Source organism: Lemur catta, chromosome 5 (genome assembly GCF_020740605.2).
Source record: "Lemur catta isolate mLemCat1 chromosome 5, mLemCat1.pri, whole genome shotgun sequence".
Lineage (NCBI taxonomy): Eukaryota > Metazoa > Chordata > Mammalia > Primates > Lemuridae > Lemur > Lemur catta.
The window spans coordinates 62,208,123-62,231,913 of NC_059132.1; the positions used below are offsets into that span (position 1 = coordinate 62,208,123).

Consider the following 23,791-nt stretch of genomic DNA (forward strand, 5'->3'; position numbering starts at 1 on the left):
CAGCAAGAGATAAGTAACACATCTACACTGCAGAAAGAGTAATCTTTAAAAATATAAACTGAGCCTGGCTCGGTGGCTCATGCCTGTAATGCTAGCATTCTGGGAGTCTGAGGAGAGAGGATTGCTTTGAGGTCAGAAGTTTGAGACCAGCCTCAGCAACAGCGAGACCCTATCTCTACCAAAAATAGAAAGAAATTAGCCAGGCATGGTGGTGCGCACCTGTAGTCCAGCTACTTGGGAGGCTGAAGCAGGAGGATTGCTTGAGCCCAGGAGTTTGAGGTTGTTGTGAGCTAGGCTGAAGCCGTGGCATTCTTGCCTGGGCAACAAAGCAAGATTCTGTCTCAAAAAAAAAAAAAAGGAAAAGGAAAAAAGAAAAATATACACTGTATTGTCACTCTCCTGCTTAAAACCCTGTGTTGGTTCCCACCTGGAGTATAAAATAAAAGCCCAACTCTACACCAATGCTTACATGATCCTGGGGAGCTGGTCCCCACCAGGCCCTCCAGCCTCACTCCTCCCTCTCTCTTCTCTCATTTTTTAGTTCCTTAAACTCACCAAGGGGCCTTCCCTGACCACATCTTTAGGTTCATCCTTTCCCCCAGTTATTTTCTTTTTCAATACTCTGTGTTTTTATAGCATCAATCGTAAACTATAAAGATGTTGTCTGCCTTTTGGCTTGCTTCTTGTCTCTCTTTGACTGGACTGTGAGCTCACAGGGCAGGGACCGTTTCTGCCTGATACGCTGCACGCCCAGCACAGAGCAGGAACACCGCAGCTACGCATTGAACGAAAGAAGGATCACCCTGCCGTTTTACAGCATCCCATTGATCCTTTTATTTCCCTGGTCAACCCCCTCCCAGCCTACCTCCAACTACATAGCCTTTGCCCAGCTCTAAATAACCACATCTATTCAACAAAATCCAGTCTCAATACCCCAGTCTGAATCTATTTTTCCCCGTCCCCTTGCCCCTTTTCTTGTCCTCTCACTTCAGAACTTTTATAATATCTTAGCTTGTTCCCAAGATGCCTGGCACCTTCCACCAGGTATCATGGCTATTTGTGCAGAAGCTGATAGTGCCAAACATTTCTCCACTTACTACCTGTTGGAGAAAGAGACCTGGAAAGAAGCACAGATTTATGCAGCCGAGGTTTGGGGGGAAATGGGTAGAGGGCAACTGCAGATCAGCACCAGTGCTGACAGGCTGCACGGGACAGGTGTGGAGGGAGGGACAGGGCCTAATACCCCCCCTGGACAGAAGCAGGCTTTGCACTTCCCCACTTTCCCACCTTTCCTGCCTTCCTGACTCAGGAAAGGGGCTGTTGTAAGTGATGTATAAATTTTATGGGAGGGAGGGGGAAGAGGATGAAAAGAGAGAATAGGTGGATGATGTTAGGTATTTTATAGGCATTATCTCACCTAAACTTGTAATCTCTATTCCCATTAATGTCCCCATTTAAAAGATAAGAATATGATGCTCTGATAAACTGAGCAAATTGCTTGCTTATGATCACAGAAGTGGAGCTAGTATTCAGTCAGGTAGGATTCCAAATCTAATGCTCTTTTTAAGGTAGTACAATCCATTCCCCACCCCAACTTCCCCTTTTGGCTGAGGGGTATCTTGCTGAGGCTTGGGCATGACTTGCGGGGAGAGGTGTGTGTGTGTGTGTGTGTGTGTGTGTGTGTGTACATAGAGAGCAGAGACCAGAGAGAAGCATGGAGTGGCTCCTCAGACTGCTGCCTTTGGATTTTCATTGAGTTTGCCTCACTCGGCATCCTGGCCTGTAGCTCTGAACAGGAATGAAGGGGGTATAATAAGGTGCATCCACATACATCTTCAGCAACCCCACTGGTGCTAGCCCCCTCAGGAAGGGAGCACAGCGTGTGGAGTATGGAAGGTGAAGGGTCAACACAGGCCCAATTTCCCTTGTTGGACTGGGAGCTCCTGGAGACGGAATCTGTCTTGGGTGACTTAGTAGCCCCCACAGTGTCTTGCACGAGCATCTCTAGAGAGCAAGCACATATGCAAGTGAGGGACCAGGCAGCACAGGTCTAAATCTTATGGGATTGTCTGGTCCAAATCTCAGAGGAGTAAGTGATTTGCCCAAGGTCATATAACCAAATAAAGAGCCCACACCCGTTCTCCTGGTGCTTAGTTCAAAGGTCTTCACACAGCCTCTCAAATCACTGTCCCTGGGGTAGTCACTGAAGTCTTCATTCTTGAGTGGCTAATCTCTCCTTGTCTCCATTCTGTCTTTTATGACACTGTTTATTTCCTTCTAGGTTCCTACTACTCTCTAAGCAGGATTCTTCTATCCCTAAAACTTCACTGAGCAGAGCATTCAGTTACCTTGGCTGAGTCCTTGTAACCTCATCCGGGGAAACCGTGAAGCCTGGAGCTTGTCGGCACTGGGGTGGGGATACTATAGAAAACCCCCTGCTATGAGATTCTTGCCCTGCTCTTCATGCCAATGAAAAGGAATGGTTCCTTCCCAAGAAGAAACAATTTAACATAGTAGAGTTTTTTTTCCCCTCCTCATACATCAATCTTAATTAAAAACACGCCTAAGTACAAATGGTAGCTATTTCAACACATAATTGAGTGCAACTCAGGTGCTAGGCTCTCTGCTAAAGGCAGGAGACAGAGGGGAGCTCAGTAGTCATGAAACCTGCCTTGTGTAGTCTGGCGTTGAGGACAATTGTAACTAAGTGAGGTGTATGTTATAAAAGAGGAAGTATTATGGGTGCTATGGGAACTGTGGTTATTTTGTGTTATTTTGAACTTCAGCAGCACTGAAAATGATCTCTTTCAATCAGTGAACTATATTCTGTTCTGTCATGGGCATTTTTTAAACAAGTCTTTGGTTTAAGCCAGTGAGGAACAGAGTTGGCCAGGCCAACCTGACTGTTCTTGCCTCCATCAATCAATCCTAGTAGATACACAATTCAGAAGAAAGCAGAGGAACATCCAAAATGCAACCAGTTTAGTTTCCTGACTTAGAGCTTCACACATGTCATATAGAACTGAGAACATGCCTGAAGGATCACTGCCATGAAGAAGCGAAATTGATGCTCTAATCAGATGGTCTCTTAGAGATTTGGTTGTATCTACTGACTTCTTTGTATTTATATTTCTATATCTACCTTGTGCCTATGATGCTGGCGAAGTCTGGCTTCTACTCTTGGCCTAGTTGACTAGTCCTGGAGAGAGGTAACTAGACACAACTGAGATCGAATCTCTCTTCATATCCATATGGATAGCAGATCTAACACCTTGATTTTGAAGTACCTTCTCTACTCTAAAGACCTTTCCCTATAGGTACTTGGCCACCCAAATGCATGGCCAGATCCTGGCTTGGAAAACTGCCAGTTGTAGGATTCTTGGACCCCTTTCTCATGCTATCACTTTTTGCCCTCCACCTTGCTCACGTCTATTGACTTCTTGCCCTCCATTTGCTGCTCTGACCAATCTTTCTCCCTCTCTCTTTATTTTTGATTTTCTAGTTTATGAAGTTCATAAGACTCACTCTGGAAAGGAGTTTAACATGCAGATTTTCAGGTCACTTCCTCCCCTGTGTCATTTTAACAACCACACTGATGGTTCTGGCACAGTCATCTCAGAACACACTTTGGGAAACACTGGTCCGAGTAAAGTGCAAAGAGGCGTCCAGCCCCCCTCGGCACTCTCTCTGCATCACCACTGCTCTGGCTCTGCCATGTGGGCTCTGAGCCTTGGCTCTTCCCACTGTGTATCCAGGTAACAGCCCTGGAAAGAGCCCTGGACTCAAAGTCGAGACACATGGGTTTTATTTTTGTGTTGCCAATAAAGAACTTGGTGCAAGTCTCAACCTTTGTGGATTTCTGTATCCTCATCTGTCAAATGAAGAGTCTGGATAACCTGACTGCCAAGCTGCCTTTTGGCTCTAACACTTGACAATTTCTGCTCCAATATTTTTGCTCAGGCTGTTTCTACTGCCTGGAAATTCTCTGCTGAGCCCTTGCCCGCCACTTTTTCTTCTACCTCGGTGAGTTTGTCTCTAAAATTCCTGCCCGGCCTATCAAGCCTTGTTCAAACACTACTTCCTTCATGACACCTTCATTGGCTATCCACGTGCTACCTGAATCCTCCTGTACATCATCTGTTCCCCAAATACAGACCCAATCAGACACCTTCCTTCTGTGGTAGATATTTAATATACTTCTCCCCACTAGTTTATAAGCTCCCTGAAGTCAGGGACTATGCTTTGAGCTATGTATTTTATAGTAACCTCTATATTAATGACTGTAGATAGAGGATCGTCAATAAATATTGACTGAATGAGAAATGAGAGCACACACTGCCCCTGCTGGCTTCTGCCACCTTTTCCCCTGGAGAAAGAGCATAACATGCCTGCATTTATTGGCATCCTAGCTGCAGCCAGAGAAGCATGTTTCAACCTGACAAATGACAGCTGGGTCTTGCTCACCGCTTGCTGAACTGCAGAGAGCAGGACCCCGTTATATTTTGTCCGTGTCTGGTACCAATGATAAGGTCCTCAGGGGAGTAGACATCTCAGGCTGTTTCCTTGCCATTGTCACACATATCTGCTTGCACAGTGGGAAACGTGTTTGGTCAACACTCTTAGTGTTTTAGTATGTCCCAAGAATGAATGTCCCAGGGGTGCTGAAATCAGGTCTCTGCACTTGGTCAAATTAACCCAATCCTAAACCCTATCTCCACCCCGACTTCCAGCTTCTGCACCAAGTGACCTGGAAGGCTGCATGGACAGAAGATAATCATTGAAACGTTCAGAATTGATGGGAAATAAAATGAGCTCTAAATGTAGAAAACAATTGCTGTCTCTCAAGAAATTTGAGATTAGGTTTCTCATACATTATTATTATATTACATACAGAGGTCACTCTCTGTGATAACATAATCCAGACCAGCAGTACCCAATATTTTTTGGACTCAAGACCCATTTACATAATACCATAATCTAGACCAACTGTTTGTGAACTTTTTGGTCTCAAGACCATTTTATACTTTTAAAAAATATTGAGGGCCAGGCATGGTGGCTCATGCCTGTAATCCTAGCACTCTAGGAGGCTGAGGTGGGCGGATTATTTGAGCTCAAGAGTTCAAGACCAGCCTGAGCAGGAGCGAGACCTTGTCTCTACTAAAAATAGAAAGAAATTATATGGACAGCTAAAAATCTATATAGAAAAATTAGCTGGGCATGGTGGCGCATGCCTGTAGTCCCAGCTACTCAGGAGGCTGAGGCAGGAGGATTGCTTGAGCCCAGGAGTTTGAGGTTGCTGTGAGCTAGACTGACACCACGGCACTCTAGCCCACGCAACAGAGTGAGACTCTGTCTCAAAAATATATATATATATTGAGGACCTTGGGGACCTCCTGAAGGGTCTTGGGAAACCCCAGGAGTCCTTAGATCACGTTTTGAGAACCAATGATCTAGACTGACAAAAATTTTGGCAAAATATTCACTTTATAAATTCTTATAGTTCTAAGTCCCATAGGCTGAAAGTAAATGGCATATATTTAATCAATTTGTGTTATTGCATAGATATTAAAATGAGTTTAAAAGACTTCAAAGTGCACACAGAAGCAATTGGAAACTATCTATATATAAGCACAATGCTAAATACTTGATATGTAGGCTTTTTTAAAAGTTCTAATTTGACTTGTACTTCATAATAAATCCCTTCCTTTTTCTGTCATTACCAGGGGAAATGTTAAAAGAAGAAATTCTTCTGTAAGGTTCTCCAAGATGATTTATTTATTTTGTGTCCCTGGGCCTAATGAAGTCCCTGGCTTGCTGCAGGCTGTCCCATGCTGCACCTTCCTGTCCACTCTCCATCTTTCTCTCTCCTGCTCCCTGCCCTGGGGGCTCACCTGTAGGGACCACATCAGTGGCCACCCTGCCCAGTGATGTCCAGTTGGGTCTGGCCAGTGGGGAGCTCCAACAGGAGATGGGAGTGAGGTCAGGGTGTGAGTTCCCTGGCTCCTCCCTGTGACATCACCTTGGGCTGGCTGTGTCCTTTCGTGAAACATGACCGCTTCCCTCCAGGCAACACAGCTCTCTCTCTGCTCGCAGGTTCTGGCAACTTCTTCCTCTCCCATCCTTTGGCCCAGTGGTGGTTGTACCTCTGCAGCAGCTGACCCCACCATCCCAGCACCCGCCCACCTTTGTAATTCATCTCTCTGTAAATAAACCTTCTTTGACTTATTGTACTTTGAGGGAGCCATCAGTTTCCTGAAGTTGCCCTGATGGATACTCATTAATAATTACCTATTGATTATTGAAAAAATTTTTAACAATTTGCTTTTATCCAGTCATTCATTTTTTAAAAATATTTCTTCTTCAGGTAGCTCCTTTAATTTAATTTTCACTTCTCTTTCCATTTTAGGCCAGGGATATTGTTGCACATAATCCTGTTTAATTCCTTTCCCTCTCCCTGACCCCAACTATGCAAAGATCTTTATAAAGGTCAGTTCCTTCCTAATTCATAAGGTTGAGACCCTTAACTTCAGGAGGCAATTTTAGGAGGAATTACAGACCCAGAAGCCTTATTACTTACAACTTTGTCACCTGGCTGTTAATCTTCACAATCTTCATGGACACTATTTTGGAGCTTAATTTACATCTGGAACTGAGGTCTCAGTGAGGTTAAATGAGCTGTTACTACTACTCAGGCAAAGCTGGAGAGAGCTCTAGAGAGTGTCAAGACAGCTTAAGACACAGGGAACACACTCTGAAGCCCTGACTGAGGTTCCTCGTGGCTGTGTGCTCCACTCCTTTCTCTCAGGTCTCACATTCCTGCTCCTGGGCTCTGAGTCCAGCTGCATGTTAAAACGGCTTGTGCGTCCTCTGCTAGCTTGGAAACCATTAGATATCCTAGCAGCTTCAGGGTCCAATGCCTCTTTCCTCCCTAAGTCACTCTTTCACAGCCTGCACCTCTCCCAACTAACATATATTTTATGCAAAATCAGGATACTGGATACGGGACCCATCCCCATGGGCCTTGCACAGTTTCACCTCGCAGAGGTAAAAGTGGAAATCTAATTCCTGCAGCACAGCTCGCTCAGCCCACAAAGCCTTCTTTGGTAGCGGGAACCAGGCCCCGGCCCCATTTCCCCTCTTTCCTTCTCTGCTCACACACAATCCTCATCGCTGGGAGCTTTGGATGGGAGCTGTGACAACAAGACAGAGCACTGTCATCCTCCATAATTAGCCAGGCGAGCAGGACTGCTGTAATATCACTACGTTGACAGTGCTCTCGCACCTAATAAATTATTCACACCACTGAAGTGTAATCGGCTGTCACGTTCAAAATAGGTCATTCATGCTAAGGCTGCTGGAGGTGAAAATTTCACAGCAATGATAATAAATCCAAGTGCTTTGGTTTAAGCAAATCTCCAAAGAAAGTGGCTTCTCCAAGCAATTCCATATTAAATATCTTTTATTGAATGCCAGCGATGTTTTCATTAGCAGCAGCAGAAAGAGGCTGAAACAGCTGTCTGCTGGCAGGAGTGAGAGTTGGGGGGTGGAAGGCTCCATTTCAGCTTCTTCCTTCACTGACCCTCCCCCCAAGAGCCTCAAGGGGCCACTTGAGGAAGATAAATGTGAACACCTGCTCTCGTCTGTTCTCCGCACACAAGACGATGGCTAAGTCAGAGTGCGGATAAGCACCGGACATTGGCAGGTTCTAGAAGAGCAAATGTACACAGGCCTCTCTGAGATGCGCCTCTCAGCCCTGGGTGCCACATTCACAGTGGAATTCAAGTTCAACAGCTGTAAGCCGCACGCCCCTGCATCTCATATTCTAATTCACAGACGTTTCGGCCTCTTCACTCGCCCTTTTGTTGGCAGTGGATACGTTATTCAACTCGAGTGCCTGGTGGAATACAAATATTAGGCTGGGTATGTCAGTGTTTGGAGAGTTACTGTGTTAGTATGTTCTTTTCATGGTTTTTGAGGATACAAAGGACTATCTTACAGGAGGAAGAACAAGTTTTCCTTGGAATTAGAATAAAGAGAGGTGATTGTGGGATTTGAGTTAAAATAAAAGCGAATGTGCTGCCTGCTAGCTACTGAGTGTTAAATATGTGTGTGACTGATGAATACTGACAATTCTCCTCCAGGAAGGGAGAAAGGGAGGGAGCTAAGCAATGGGGTTGACTCCTTGCCTGCCTTCTGTGGGGAGCATAGACAAAAAGTCTCTTTTGTCATTGACAAAAAGGTCTCTTCCTGCTGAGATTCTATAAATGTACAGCCTTGGAGCAAAAGGCCAAGAAATGCAAGCATTGGAATTTGTGCGTGTAGCACAAAATGCAGAAAAGCATGTGAAGATGGAGCATTCATAGATGTGTTTCCACGATTATCATGTTTATCATATTAACACTGCTCCAAAGATGTCAAGCTTTCACTGAAAAATACTCACCTTGGAGAGGCTTGCCCAGATTATTCCAGCCCTTCCCCTCTGATCTTTCCTTTAATTTCCCCAGAGTGTTCCAAACAGTTTGTATTGCGTTACTGAACTCCTGGTCTTATGAAACAGTCCATATAGGTTACATAGCCCAATCCCCATAAGCTAGAGATAAATGTTTGAATAATTTTCACTTATGTATATGCTGCTTTATAGTCAACATTTCAACAGTTATTTCCTGAGTTCCTGGGTATTTAGAGTGGGACTTTGTTAAGTCATGCACTATTGATGTGTATGCAATAAACTTTGCTGTCCAGAACTGGACTCCTGATTCCCCAACACGGCAACCCCCTCCGCACCCCAGCCTGCTCCTCTGGGAGCCTTCCCCATCTCGGTGAAGAACAATGTCATCCTTCCAGATGCTTAGGTCAAAGCCTTAGAATCATCCTTGCCTATGTTTCCCTGTACCCCCCGTATTCAGTCAGTATCAGGCCAGGTAAATGTCCCATTAGCTCTCCCTGGATTATGGCAATTGTCTCCTACCTGGCCTTTTACTCTAGACTCCGTCTTTCCTTTCCAGACAATAGTCAGAATGACCCTTTTATAAGGCAAATCAGATTCCATCACTTTGTTCAACTGTGGCCAATGGCTCCCCATCTAATATAGAGTAAAAACTCAAATCCTTATGGTGGCCTATATGGCTTTACAAGAACTGACTTCCTCAAAGCCTCTTGGATCTCATCTTCTACAGCTCTGCCCTGCAAACACTGTGCTGTGGACACACAGGCCTCCTCACTATTCCTGGAACATTCTCCCCAGACATCCATACGGTCAGACCTTGACTTCCTTCAAGCCTCTGGGCATTTGCCAGTAAAGCCTTCCCTGACCACCGTGCCCTATCCTTCTCACCCTGCACTTAAGTTTTTTCCATAACACTTATCTCCACCTGGCACATGGTATTTTCACATGTTTATCTATTTTCTGTCTCCCTCCACTACAATATAACTTCACAAGGGCTGGGACTTTGTTATATTCATTGCTGTATCCCAAGAGCCAGAATAGAACTGAATTTAGCACATGGTAGACTTCCAATAGATACTCTTGATATGAATGAAAAATAAATCTTATATCCCTAAATGTTTCATAAGCTCCCAAGGGGACCACATCTTCTAATTATGCTACTTCTTTCTAGAGAAGCTTCAGTAAGTGCTAATCTCAAGGCATTTATGCAGAGATCCTAAAACTGATTCCCAACTAGACAGAAATTAGTAGCAAGAATTCCATACTTATCTCTCACACCTGCTGTTAGGAAGAAAACAGTCTTTCTAAGACAGTGTCAGATATGCCCAGTCTTGGTCAGAGACAGTTTCCCTGAATCACTTCTATCTTTTGTGGAAATTCAGTTCCCTACTGTTAAATTTACATGGCTCAAAAAAAGCAACTGCTCAGCAGACTTTCAGGAATTGCCTGGTATTTTCTTGTACTCTGGTGTATCCATTCTGAGCTTTTTTCTTCCCCAATGTAGAGACATAGATAATAATTATGATGAGATATGAATAACATAAAATTTACCATCTTAAACATTTTTAAGTGTACAGTTCAGCGGTGTAAAGTACATTCACATTGTGCAGCAACCAATCTCTAGAACTCTTTCATTTTGCAAAACTGAAACTCTATGCCCATTAAACAACTCCTCATTCCCTCCCTCCCTCCACAACAACCATCTACTTATTGTTTCTGTGACTTTGACTACTCTAGGTACCTCATACAAGTGTATTCATACAGTATTCATCTTTTGTGACTTATTTCACTTAGCATGATGTCCTCAAGGTTCATCTATGCTGTAGCCTGTGTCAAAATTTCCTTCCTTTTTAAGGCTGAATAATAATACCCTATTGTAGGTATATGCTGTACCATACTCGGCATATCCATTCCTCTCTGTATGGATATTCTACCTTTTGGCAATCGTGAATAACGCTGCTATGAATGTGGTGTGCAAGTATCTTTTCGAGACTCTGATTTTTTTTTGAGACATGGTCTCATTCTGTTGCCTGGGCTAGTGTGCAGTGGTGTCAGCATAGCTCACTGAAACCTCAAACTCCTGGGCTCAAACAATCCTCCTGCCTCAGCCTCTCGAGTAGCTGGGACTGCAGGCATGCACCACCACCCCAGCCAGTTTTTCTATTGTTTGTAGAGACAGGATCTTGCTCTTGCTCAGGCTGGTCTCAGAACTCCTGGCCTCAAATGATCCTCCCACCTTGGCCTCCCAGAGTGCTAGGATTACAGGTGTGAGCCACTGTGCCTAGCGAAGACTCTGCTTTTAATTCTTTTGGTATATATCCAGAAGTGGAATTGCTGGATCATATGGTAATTCTATTTTTAATTTTTTGAGGAGCCACCATACTGTTTTCTATAGTGGCTGTACCATTTTACATTCCTACCAACAGTGCACAAGAGTTTCTTAACTCTTTTAATAGCAACATTTTCCCCCCACAGCAAGTTAGAACTGCTCAGAGATGCCTCATAGGACTAAAGATTCCTGCTGCTTCTAATGGTTAGCAACCAGGAGCCAAGTGGCCCCTCCAAATGTGTGTGGGTATGTGTGGCAGTGCTTTTAGATCTCTCCTGTTGTGTCTGTTTTGAAAAGCCTTCCTTGTTCTCAAATTAACATGCAGGCTGAGCAGACACATGCTGATCTGCCTTATAGATGCAGGGCAGTGGGCAAGAGCCAGCAGTTTTTGGGATGATCAAAGCTCTGCTAATCCCATGTAATCTCCTACCATAAACGTAATGTAGTTCCAATTTGTGGTTTCTTTGGGAGATGCTTCCCGAGGCCTGGCACCATCACTTCTTGGTGAACTGGGGGACTTGTGTGTGTGGAAAAGTCCAGAAGATAGCTTTGAGTCATGCTTAACTATCAGTCATTCATTAGGAGTAGGTCTAAGTGCTTCAGATCTTGGAGATGTGTAAACCCAAAGAGTCAAGTGGGGAAAGGAATCCCTTGAAATGATGCAGAGGTATAAACGAGCAGGACCCTGGCCACTTCCTGCGTGCTATGTTTTTTCACTGGATTTGTTGTTGGGCTGGGAGTATAGATCCATAGTCCTACTTTGTTTCTCTTTTTGCAGGATGTTGCCTTCATTCCATCTTAGACCACTGATTTTTCATCATCCTTCCAACTGGTATTACAGAGCAATGTAATGTGATGACATACAGTCCCCTTAAAAAAGTATTAAAATAACCATAACAGGGGATAAGTCCCCCCTACATGGAGATTTAATAATTGTAAGACCCTTCCAGCAGACACAAAAAGGGGAAGGGCCAGAAGAAGAGATGGTAACAAAACTCTCAATGACCCTAAGATTTGCAAGTTGATGATCTAGACCAGGGGCTGACAGGCTTTTTCTGTAAAGAGACAGATAGTAAATATTTTAGGCTTTGTGGACCAAGAGGGCAAAATGAGGAAATTATGTTAATACATATAACAAGAGAGAAAACAAAATTTCACATCTTTTTTTAATTGACAGAATTCAAAATATAATAATTGAGTACTTTTTAAAAAACGGCCTAGTAAGGAAAAGAATGTAGTTCTTTTTCTTTGGAATAACATTTTGCTTAGTTGGGGTTCAAGGTTGGTGATCCCCATCACCAAATCTATTGCAAATCGTCCTCTGTAAATACCATTCTTATCTTGCAGGCTGTATAAACACAGGCACTGGGCTGGATCTGGCCTGCAGACCATGGCTTGCCAACCTCTGCCTAGACCAAGAATGGTGTGAGAGCCAACGACTCACTGTGTGCAGTTCTCAGCAGTACCTGGTGGGTCGTAAGAGCATAAACACCTGTCTTTCTAGGCATATATAATCAATATTCAAAAGACTCACTGGGGCTTTTCTCTGTCTTCTGTATTGTAATCCATGTTGTAAATGACAAGATGTGCTGTCTTTTCACATACAGAAGACCATGTTTCTGACTCGTTATCAGTTGTCTTTCCAGGAGTGGGGAGGATTTGGGTGGATCCATTCCTGGTCTACCTTGCTACAGCTGGTACCAATTCCAGCCTAACTGACAGGTGATGTGCCCTGGTTGTAATTCTTCCGAGTGGTGCTCAATAAATATGTGTTGATTAGTTCACAGAGGTTTGATTCTATTCACTTTTTCTCTGCCCCATTTAGTAGTATTATTAAGCAACTGAGCTAATGTTTGTCCTCCTGTACATTTTTAATGAAATTGATATATTTACACACAAATACACATAAATTATGCTTCCCTTCAAGAGGCTTTTACCACTGAAAATATTTAAAAAGCAATGGAAGTCGAAACAAAAACAAAACACCACTAAGGGGACATTGTAGAGGCTTCATTTAAAATCTTAATTACTGTCCTAAAATACTGTAACTATATATACAATTAAAGTTTTCCGTGGGTGCTGTCTTTAAATTAGAAATGTTTTAACAAATACAGAAAGTTCAGTCTTTATCAGATTACCTTTTCTAAAGAACTCTGTAAAGTGGTGATGGGGGATGTGATGTGTTTACCACCAGTAAATATTTACCCAGGAAATAGGTCCTGTGTAAAGAAACTATTAGAGATATGATTCTTCACCTTTAGCATTTCTTGACAAGGCAAGGGGCCCCTCTCCCCAAGAAACCTGCCATGGCATGTGTTGCTCTTTGATACCCAAAGAATCAGGTGGAGACTGGCCAGATTGATTAAAGCAACAGAACACAGGTAAGAAATCATGTACTTATTCTGGGTCAAGCAGTGGGGTGATTCTGAGCCCTGCCTTGGTCACATGGTGGAGATCAGATAGCTACAAGCCTTGCTAACTCATGAGCCAGCGGTACCCCTATATTCCCAGGAAAGCATTTCAATTGAGCAGTCTCAATAGCTCTGCTCTAATCAGCTTGTGTCTTTAATTAAGTCAACCCTGCTTGGTTTGTGATTAATGCCAGGAGTAGAAGGGGGGAAATGTATAGATTTGGGAGGCTGGGACAGCTGAGAAGATCACAGTTAAATAATAACTGACATTTATGTAGTAAGCCCGTATGATTTTCAGTTATCTCATACATTATCTCCTTTAACCTCAGCAATTTTTTGAGTGGACAGTCATCATCATCATCATCATCATCACCATCACCTCCACCACTACTATCACCACTATCATCACTCACACCACCACCACCACCACCATCATCATTATTATCATTGTCATCATCACCATCACCACTACCGCCACCATCATCACCACCATTATCATTGTCATTATTATCATCATCACCATCACTACCACTACCATTATCACCACCATTACCACCACCACCATCACCATCATCATCATCACCATCATCACTATTACGTGCCACTGCCACCACGACCATCATTATTATCACCAATATTACCACCACCATGATCATCACCACCATCACTATCATCAACCCCATGTGAAAAAAGGAAATTGAATCTTCTGAGGGCTTAGACAATTTGCCCAAACAACTAGTAAGTTGAACTAGGTCTTTTGAGTTCAGATATTTTGCTCATTCTATGGCAAATATGCTACTTTCCCTCAGTTTGGAAATCTGAATAATAAAATCTGAATAATAAATCAACGAAAACAACAGTGGCTTCGGAATTTCCGTATGCAAAGTACTTAGTATAGCAATATGGTTGGAAAAGGGGTCTAGTCCTCTTCTGGAAGCTGTTTGCAGAGCAAGCATGTGATTTTTTATTCAGATTGTAGAGTGCAGATCACTCAAAATAGTAATGTTTTCTATTTAAAAAAAAGATGTTTACTATGCTTTATATTAAGATTTAATATTTTAATGTATTTTTCAATTTTTAGAGATGCTAATGGAGATTAATAGGGGCCTGAGGCACTCACTACCCCAATGACATCCTTGGTACCCTTCAGCATGTAAACCCGAAGTTGAAGGAGAAGAGTTTGCTTTTACTAATATTTCAGTCATGTGGTTTATCTGAAGGCCGTTGAGAGTATCTTCCACAAATCATATCTGCTTATTTGAATCTTTGGCATATTTTAAAAATATCATTCTGTCAGTGTATTGTGCTGTTATAAATAGAAAGAAAAATCCAATCATAGAAAATGTTTTCATATTTATTCCTTCTCAGAGATTTCCGAAGGCTAATTTCTAGAAAATAAAAAAAATGATATTCAACAGCTCAGCCAGCTGACTCGACTCCTGATCCGAAAGGCAAGTTATTTTCTTCTTGTTTATTAGCTCATTACCACTTACACTGAATGAACAGTTTAGAGTGAAGATAAGAATGAGAAGGGACCAGCTGGTCTTCCCCTGTTGCTGTTTGAGTTGTGTAGCATAAATACTTAAACTTTTAACTCCCAATAAGCCAAAGACAAGAAGAAAAAATTTGCAGTGAGAAGGTGGCACTATAACTCCATCACTTTCCAAAAGGCAGTAACATATTTCTTCTCTTTATTTTTCTTAGAAATGATTGTTTTTTAGGGCTAAACCTATAATACAGCAGAAGATAAAATACCTTTAGGATCTTTTCTCTGTTTAGTGGGTTCTGTATTAATGAAAATCTTTACAAAGCTTGAAACAAGTGTTTTCTCTCTTTTTCAATTGGGAAAGGAGACACCTTGCCCTCTCTGAAAAGTTCATATTTTCCTCACATTTACATTTTAAGGTCAAAGATTTTTACCTTGTACCCATCATTGTCTCCTTAAGTATCTTCTGCCTGAAGCGTTTGTTTGTTAAACAGGTTGAGGCATTAAAAAGTTTAAGATATAGAAAGTCCACAAGTGAAAGAGCAATGATGATGAAGATGTAAATTATTATTAATTTGCCTTCTGTAGTAAAACTGGACTTTACACCTTCCTTTTGATTGCTATCCCAGCATAGGTCAAAATCTTCCTTTCAAAAATATCTCAAAGGGGGCCAGGCGCAGTGGCTCACACCTGTAATCCTAGCACTCTGGGAGGCCGAGGTAGGAGGATTGTTTGAGGTCAGGAGTTCGAGACCTGACCTGAGCCTGAGCAAGAGCGAGACCCCATCTCTATAAAACATAGAAAAAATTAGCCGAGCATGGCGGCACACACCTGTAGTCCTAGTTTCTCCAGAGGCTGAGGCAGGAGGATTGCTTGAGCCCAGGAGTTTGAGGTTGCTGTGAGCTAGGCTGATGCCATGGCACTCTAGCCCAGGTGACAGAGCGAGACTCTGTCTCAAAAAAGAAAAGAAAGAAAGAAAGAAAGAAAGAAAGAAAGAAAGAAAGAAAGAAAGAAAGAAAGATCTGAAAAGGATCAAATAGTTTGTTCTTTTTTTCTTGACAGGCACAAAGTGAAGTGGTTTTTTAGTTTGCATGACCTGATTTGTCTAGCAACAAGGATCGAACAGTTCTAGTTGTTGATGCATCCCTCCTTCATTCTGAGTTGTGCAGATGCTATGGAATCATCACCCTCTGATATAGTTTAGGTATTTGTCCCCTCCAAATCTCATGTTAAAGTCTTATGCCCAATGGTGGAGCTAGGGTCTAGTGGGAGGTGTTTGGATCATGGGGGTGGATCTCTCATGAAGGGCTTGGTGCCCTTCCTGAGGTAAGGAGTGAGTTCTCGCTTTACTGGTTCACGCGAGAGCTGCTTGTTTAAAAGAACATGGGCTCTCTCTTGCTCCCTTTCTTGCCATGTGACACGCCTGCTTTTCCTTTGCCCTCCGGCACAATGGGAAGCTCCCTGAAGCCTTCACCAGAAGCAGATGCCAGCACCATGCTTCTTGTACAGTCTGCAGAACTGTGAGCCAAATAAATCTCTTTTCTTTATAAATTACTCAGCTTCAAGTATTCCTTTACAGAAATGCAAAATGGACTAAGACACCATTGTAGTCAGCCAAGCACATCCATATTCCAGGCTCCCCAGAAACCAGCACCTGATACAGCCTGGAACATACTGAAAGTCAAGGAAGTATGAGACTGTTTAATACCCCACCAGCACCTGCATTTCTGGTTTCATTTTCTTCTCTCCTAGTGAATGCTAGGACCATTCATACTTCTTCATCTTTCTCTCCAACTTTTCTCTGTCCTTCTAAGACTTGAAACGGTCACTTGAATTTGGCTCAACTAATACCTTTTCCGTTTTAAAAATCTCTTCTGCAATCAACTTAATTTTAAACATCTTAGTTAAACATCACAGCTTTTGGCAAACAATCGATAAACAAAATTTAGCTATCCAAAAATAAATGATAAGTTGAAGAAGCTGACATTTGCTTAGCACAGTAAAATACATGAGGCTTAGTTAACTGGATAAATCACATCTCTTTAATACATACATTGGCTTGAGTAAGTGAAGTGACTTCTATCAAATGGGGGTGGGAGGGCAATATTCCCAATATATTTCAGTGTTTTGGTCATAACAACTATGTATTTCTTTTTTAAAAAAAAATGCTACACATACGATGGGTATGCATATACTTTTAGTTTTCAGCTTAAGTCCTAGGGAAGAAACACTCTAGTGTGTCTTACACTATTCCTAAAAAGTTAAGACTTTACTGCCTGCTCATAGCGATATTAAAATAAACATTTAAAATGTTTTACTTGTGATATTGGGCCCCTTTTGGCACTGGCTTGATCTAAGTAGGTTACTCTGAGGTCACTAGAGGCCATAAATCAGAGGGGTGGGTTGGTGAGACAGCCTGCATAGCTTTAGTGCAATGTGCTATTTTAGTTTGTGCCCCTGAAATGACACCATCTCTTTGGCACCAGCCAAAGAAAGCTTCCTAGACATCTATGGGAAGAGAATGTTTCACAGTAATCCAAGGCAGAGGTCACACAGGCATGAATTACTGTGGGGAGGTCTGTGTCTGCTCCAGACCCTGTGACAAATAAAGGAGGGAAAATGACTTCCAACCAGAGCATTTATCCAGGAATCCAGGGGTGGAAATTGATCCAAACAATCTTGGCAAATCGTGAAAGCAAAGAGTGAGCAATTCTTTTCAACCTGGGAAACCAGGCCAGCTTCTTCCTGCCCCTTTTGCAATCCCATTACTTGGGTTTACTTGAGAACCCCAGATAATTTTTGGAGAAAGATTCAACATAATTAAATAATAATGCTTGCATTTATTTATGTGATCTAAAATGTGGCATACCCAATCAAACAAAAGCTCCAACTCTTTCTAGCCAAGGCTCATAAATTTTTATGTTCTATTTCTCTTACTTTTTCCATGGAGGGTCTGACTTAACCAGTCTGAACTTCCAGTATTTATTTGTTTTGTACATAATCTTAATTTCATCTCTTTTCGTTCCTTTCTCTCTTCTTTTTTCTTTTAATTTTGGAAGGGGCAAATATAATTCAGGAAACAGTATCAAAATATACCAGCTTACAATAGATTGCATAATTATTTACTTATTTTTTAAATAAAATGCTACCTTGGTTTTGTGAACAATCTATATTAAAAGACAAAAAGTAGGCATCTATCCTAATTACATTTTTTTAAATAAGTGTATTGCAATCTTTTTGCTCACTCTGAGCTGAAATTCCCTTTGAAAGGGAAAAAGTGCTAACTTACTTGGCCTGGGGAAAGGAGAGAGGTTGGGTTCAAAAGTGAGTGGCATATTTTCCAACCAGTTGGTCTCTTGAAGAGCAACAGGTAGCTAATGCTTGAGTGGACTTCCTTTGCCAGTTCATCTCCATCTGGGAGAATTCCTCTCCTTTGGGAAGGTGGAAACAACTTTCCTAGATATAGTCATCTAGGATAGAAGCATTCTCATGCTGAGCCGCACTGTGCCAGCTCTGGGGGTTATGCAAAGATCTGGCAAAAGCTTTGCAGTTTCTTGTGGTCTTTAAGTGAGATCTTAAAAGGCATGTAAGTGTCCAGGGAATATAAAAGCCTGAGAAATACTTTGCACACACACCGTGAACTCATGGTGTTTTATTATTCTAATCATTGCACTTGAAAACAGGTTACCGAGCAGTGCTGAAAATGGAGGCAGTGAGGGCACGTGTTTCTAAGGAAAGAAGCGATCGCAGTTTTAACATGTGCCAAGGAATAATTTTGGCTGTTAAAATACTGACTGACCACCACCTGGTGAATTGTTTCTTCCTGCACATGAATTCTGTTCTATTCTTGACAGCAGGTTAAGGACCTATACTGTGGGTGGCCCTTCTTTTTTCTTTTCTCAATTATCATCACCATCATCATCATAATTGTTATGGTTATCATTACCATTATTACCCATCCAGTTATTTCCACTGACATTCACCAGACTAGCTGTCAAGATTGCACAGTGACAAAATAGTTGAAAGCTCTTAAATTTGATAAGTTTGAAACAACACTGGGAAAAGAGCTTCTAATTCTAACTACCGATTTTTCAATACTTTGATAATCAAATCAATCATTTTCCCAGGAAAATGATTTCCCAGGTCTCTTCAAGAGACCAACAACTGGTTGGAAAATATGCCACTCACTTTTGAACCCAACCTCTCTCCTTTCCCCAGGCCAAGTAAGTTAGCACTTTTTCCCTTTCAAAGGGAACTTTAGCTCAGAGAGAGCAAAACGATTGCAATACACTTATTTAAAAAAATGTAATTAGGATAGATGCCTACTTGATAGTAATCATTTTCTAAATAACATGACGATGTTGTTGATGTTGTTTGCAAAGCAAACTTTGGCTGTGCATGTGTGTGAGAGAGAGAGAGAATAAATATTGGGGTTTGTGGTATGTGGGTGGATGACTGTTTCTCTCTCTCTCTCCCCCTCTTTCTCTCTCTCTCTCCCTAACCAAGTGCAACCCTACTCTAGAACAAGAGCAAAGTTACGCACAATGCTTCTTAGTTCTATGAACCTTAACATTTTCCTTAACCACAGAAAACAGTATCTGAAGCAAACAGGATCTCAGAAAGACAGTTAAAAAAATACATTGAGAGTATGACTCATTTTGTTTTCTCCCCAGATCTTTATGTGGCCCATATATCTAAATGGATTTATATATACTTTTAACCAAATGAAACTGCATTCTAAATATGCATTCTTCTAGGAGAAAGGAGACCTTTAAAACTGTGTCCATTGCAAGGAAATATAGTTGCCTTAATAATAAGCTTTTGGACATTTTCCTCTTTTTTTATGATAGAGGAAACTCATTGTACCGAAAGCTTTTTGTTTCTTAGGCATGTTAATGGGCTGAAAGCACAGATGAAACCTAGAACAAGCATGGATTTTTCTAGGTAGATATATGTCACTATGCAGAAAAGACTAAGTAGTAGAATGCTGGGGTTTTTAAGAATAAGACTTCAGAGAATGTGTAATCAGCTATCTTGTTTCAGATGAAGAATGAGGCTCAAAGAGGTTAAATGACTTGCCCAGCCAGGATCCTCCAGCTATATAACAGCAGAGGCCAGGCTACCAGGCAGGCTCCTAACAACTTGTCTGGTGCTGTTTCCACCATATAAAACCTCTGAAAAGTTATTCATAAACTGAAGTTCTATAAATAAGTCCTATTTTGAATCCACTAGGTTAAACAGATGTAGGAAAAAGGTCACTATCTCATAAACCCATTTTTGTAAAAACACAGTAGGAATTAGTATTTATTGAGCACTGACCATGTTTTAGGCACTATTCTAAACCATTTCCCTGTGACAACATTTAATCCGCACCCAGTCCTGTGAGGTTTATACTCCATTTTATAGGTGAGTAAACCGAGGCTTAGAGAGATTAAGTAACCTGCTTAAGGTCACAAAGTGAATTAATTGGCAGACCCCAGACAGTGCAACTCCAGAGCTGAAGCTCTTCTTGACTTTTACCCTACGCAGAGCTTGCTTAAAATGAGGCATCACCTGGACAAGCTTTCACACAAATGGTCAAACATAAGCCATGACTCTGAAAACTGGACAAAAACACACTGGATGCTGGCCTTGCAAGAGTTTTCTCTTTAATCTTTGGGCATTAAATTAAGTGAGACGATCAGTTTGGAAAGGATAAGGCATATCACATTGAAGGGAGACATAAATATGATGAATCCACTATGAAGATAAGCTGTACAACTCAATAGGTGTCACCGTCCCATTTCACCACTGAGGTGAGACCAAAGTTATGTTGCACAGGTAGTACGAAGCAGAAGCAAAATTTGAATCTGAATCTTGTCTGATTCCCAGCTTGACTCTACACCATGGTTACTGAGGTTAAAATAATCACGTGGATTATCATGAAAACTCAGGAGAGAGACCCTACAGGTTCATCCAGCCCTGCTTTGTCTTAATTTTTCTCTTCAGGGTGGGGCCACACACTTTCCAGAATGCAGTGTGTCAGTCTGTAGATGGCGCTCTTGGCACCATAGCTGGATGTCAAAGAGGAAAAATGCCTTTGGGCAAAGAAATGTGGGCTGGGCATGTTGGAATGTCATTCCTGGAGAGAGGTGTGGGTGAATAATTACCAAATTGTCTAGTCTTATCTTCATAGTTGTGAACATTTTTCAAATCCTAAAGGGAGTTAGTATCTAAGGAGGTATAACCAGAGAAAACATCTTCAAGTAGAAATGAAAATTGATGAGGCCCAAGATCAAACTTCAAAGTAATGGTGGCTCTAAATGCCTGTCATCATCAAACTAAACAGCAGCTTGATAATTTGGTAAACAGCAGTGGAGCTCAAGGAGATATTCTTCAAACTGATTAAAGTTGTGATAAAAACCCAAACTACGATTTTAAATATTTCTGTGGGTAGCACAAAATAATGGAAAAACAGACATCAAAGCATTAACAGTGGTTACATACTAGATGACTCAATTACGAGGGATTCTTATGTGATTCTCCTTCATTTTTTTTCAACAAATTAAATTACCTGAGTAAACACACACACACACATACACACACACACACACTCCTTATTACTGCTCCTTTAAAAAATTACTTGATAGAGTTTTTTTTAAATTACTAGACATAGTTTCCTATGGAAGATAACCCAATTACCGAGGTCCTTGAGTCCAGATTCCCATTTATTTGGGCAGTTCCACATGCTATAAAAGCTCTTGCCTATGGCCCAGCCTCATAGGCAGCTTATGAACAAGACATCTGTCAATTACTAGATGAGTCATTTCAAATTGCAACCTGGACAGTCAAATCCCACCGCACAGGTCAACTCAGGGAAGAGCAGTGAAGTGAGTGTGGAAAACTAAGGGGTGCCAGGGCTGCAGCATCCCCACCTGGGAGAAAAGGAAAGGGAAAGGGGAATGGAGATTTAGGGTGTCAGATAAGTGTGATGAAGAGTAAGAGAGAGAGAACCCAGAGAGAGAGAGAGAGAGAGAGAGAGGGAGAAGAAGGAGAGACGCGAAGTGCAGATTACAGCAATATGGTCCCATAGAGAACCCTTCCTGGTCCCACGCCCACCCTAGCAGCCCTGCTGTGTGCAAAGCACTAAGATAGGCTTCCCTTAAGACAGGAGATAGCACAGAAGAGGGACAAGGAGAAAGAGCTCCTATCATCCTATCATTTTCCTACCTAAACTAAGCCTTCATCTAGTCACGACTTAAAAAAAAACTATTTGGAGGAACCACGCAACTCCCTTTCCCACCCCTTGCCTCGCATTCCTTCAGTGCCTAAATTGATACCGGCAGCCACTATCTCATTCAGGATGTTTCACTTTCCTCATTTCAAAACACTCAAGTTTTGCCCAGGCCAGGCATAAATTTCTAGTAATGTCAAAACAAAGCAAAGCAGATCGGAATGGCTCCTGCCAGAAACATGAGTTTACCTTCACCAAAAACATCATCCTCTTCATCGACCTGGAGCTCCTCAGCATCCAGAAACTGCATTTTGAGGAGAGAGGCGCACACAGCAGGTGCAGCCCCAGCAGTGCCAGCAGCCACACTACCACCGACCGAGGTGATTTCCCCTCCTCGGGTTGCCCAAGCCCCGGGGAGGGCAGCTTCCGCATCTGCCCGAAGAGAGCAGTTTCATTCATATGAATAGGCTTCTTGAGCCTTTTAAATAGTGAATCCCAGGTGGAGTTATTCTCACCCCTGAGAAGAAAAAATACTCTTTGGAAGGGGGCTGTGGATCCGGTTGGCTCTGAATACAGATATCACTCAAAAGTCGAAGTGCAATGAATTGTATTTCAAAGCGACAACTTTCATATTTTCTCAGGGAGGAAGGTGGGCTCTTAACTTTCTTGCTTATGAATTTGAACACAATGGGTAGTGTTGAAAGAGAGGGAGTTCACATTTCTCATATCTTGGTTTTGCTTCAATGACAATTTATCTGAAAGTAAAGCAAGCCACTCTGTTACACCAAAGCAGGCATTTGGAGGACAGAGTTTTCATTTCACTCAGTAATAGTTGCATTTTGCTTTTTTGCAAACCTCTTGCATTGGAGGATTGGAAACTTTACAACATTTAAACCAAATGTAACATAGATCCAGGCTTTCAGTGGCTCAATCAAATCTATAGTCAATGAATAGATAACTGGTTTGGGTCAGACAACTTCCATTTTACAATATTTACTCAGCCCGATACTTCAGACTTTATCATTAAAGGAGAAAGAAGAAAATGAAATTCAAAAAGCGGCTCCTCCCAACAGGAGTAACCATCGGGCTCCCACGTGAGTACCAGTGGCTGGCATCACCGTATTGAGATATGCAAAGTGTGCTAAATTCTGGATGGCTGTGCAAACACGAATCTCTCTCAGTGGGACTGACACTTCATTTGGGGGTTTCCCAGATCTTTCCTTTGTGCTGATCTCTCAGGCAGTCAGAAGGTTAAAAAATTCAAATGGACATGACAGGGAGAAGCTGTTGACTTAAGGCATTTATTTTTGCCACTTTATTTACTGCAGAGGTTTTTGAAGAGACTCCCAGTGCTACCCTGTAAGCTGAGAAACTGTCCCCTTCTTCTGTAGCTGAACCCCTGAAATTGTACCAGTTTCTCCCAGAGGAGAGTATGGATAATGGAGCTGGAGAAGTCCAGCAGTGAGAAAGGATCACCCTAGAGGAATTCAAGAATCAGTCACTAAGGGCCAATTGAGCACCAATAGTAGGTTCATCTCTGCACTGGTAGTTATTGGGGTTCCCATAGACGGTGTAAAGCCTGAGTCCTGCTGGGATCTCTAATCGCTCTCAACCAGGGCTGGAACCATCTTTAGGGGGAGACCCTGGAAATGTGTGGGGTGTTTTGGGTTGCACAATGACTGGAGGTTATTGTCTTGGTGCCCAGGGGCCAGGGATGGCAAACTTCCTGCAATGCATGTGACAGTGGCTCAAAGGAAGAACTGTCCAGCCCCAAATGCCAATAGCACCCCCCCCACCCCAAGAAGTGTTGAGCTGGAGCTGTCCATGTCTCTCGCTCTCCTTTGCATCCCTCCTTTCTGACCCTTCTATCACCCCTTACCCTGATCTCCACTCGAATGATGTTTTT

The 23,791-nt window shown here is 42.2% G+C and overlaps 1 protein-coding gene across 3 annotated transcripts in view; it reads right to left on the reverse strand.

Annotated features, from left to right (window-relative positions):
* The window catches only part of RIPOR2 (RHO family interacting cell polarization regulator 2), a 107,309-nt gene extending 84,968 nt beyond the window's left edge, over positions 1 to 22,341 (reverse strand). For all 3 annotated transcript variants that reach the window (XM_045551908.1, XM_045551911.1, XM_045551910.1), the window contains exon 1: positions 22,135 to 22,341. In XM_045551908.1, the coding sequence (XP_045407864.1) occupies positions 22,135 to 22,195 (61 nt within the window). In that variant the 5' untranslated portion in view covers positions 22,196 to 22,341. The remainder of the gene's footprint in view (positions 1 to 22,134) is intronic.
* Between the last annotated feature and the right edge of the window lie 1,450 nt (positions 22,342 to 23,791).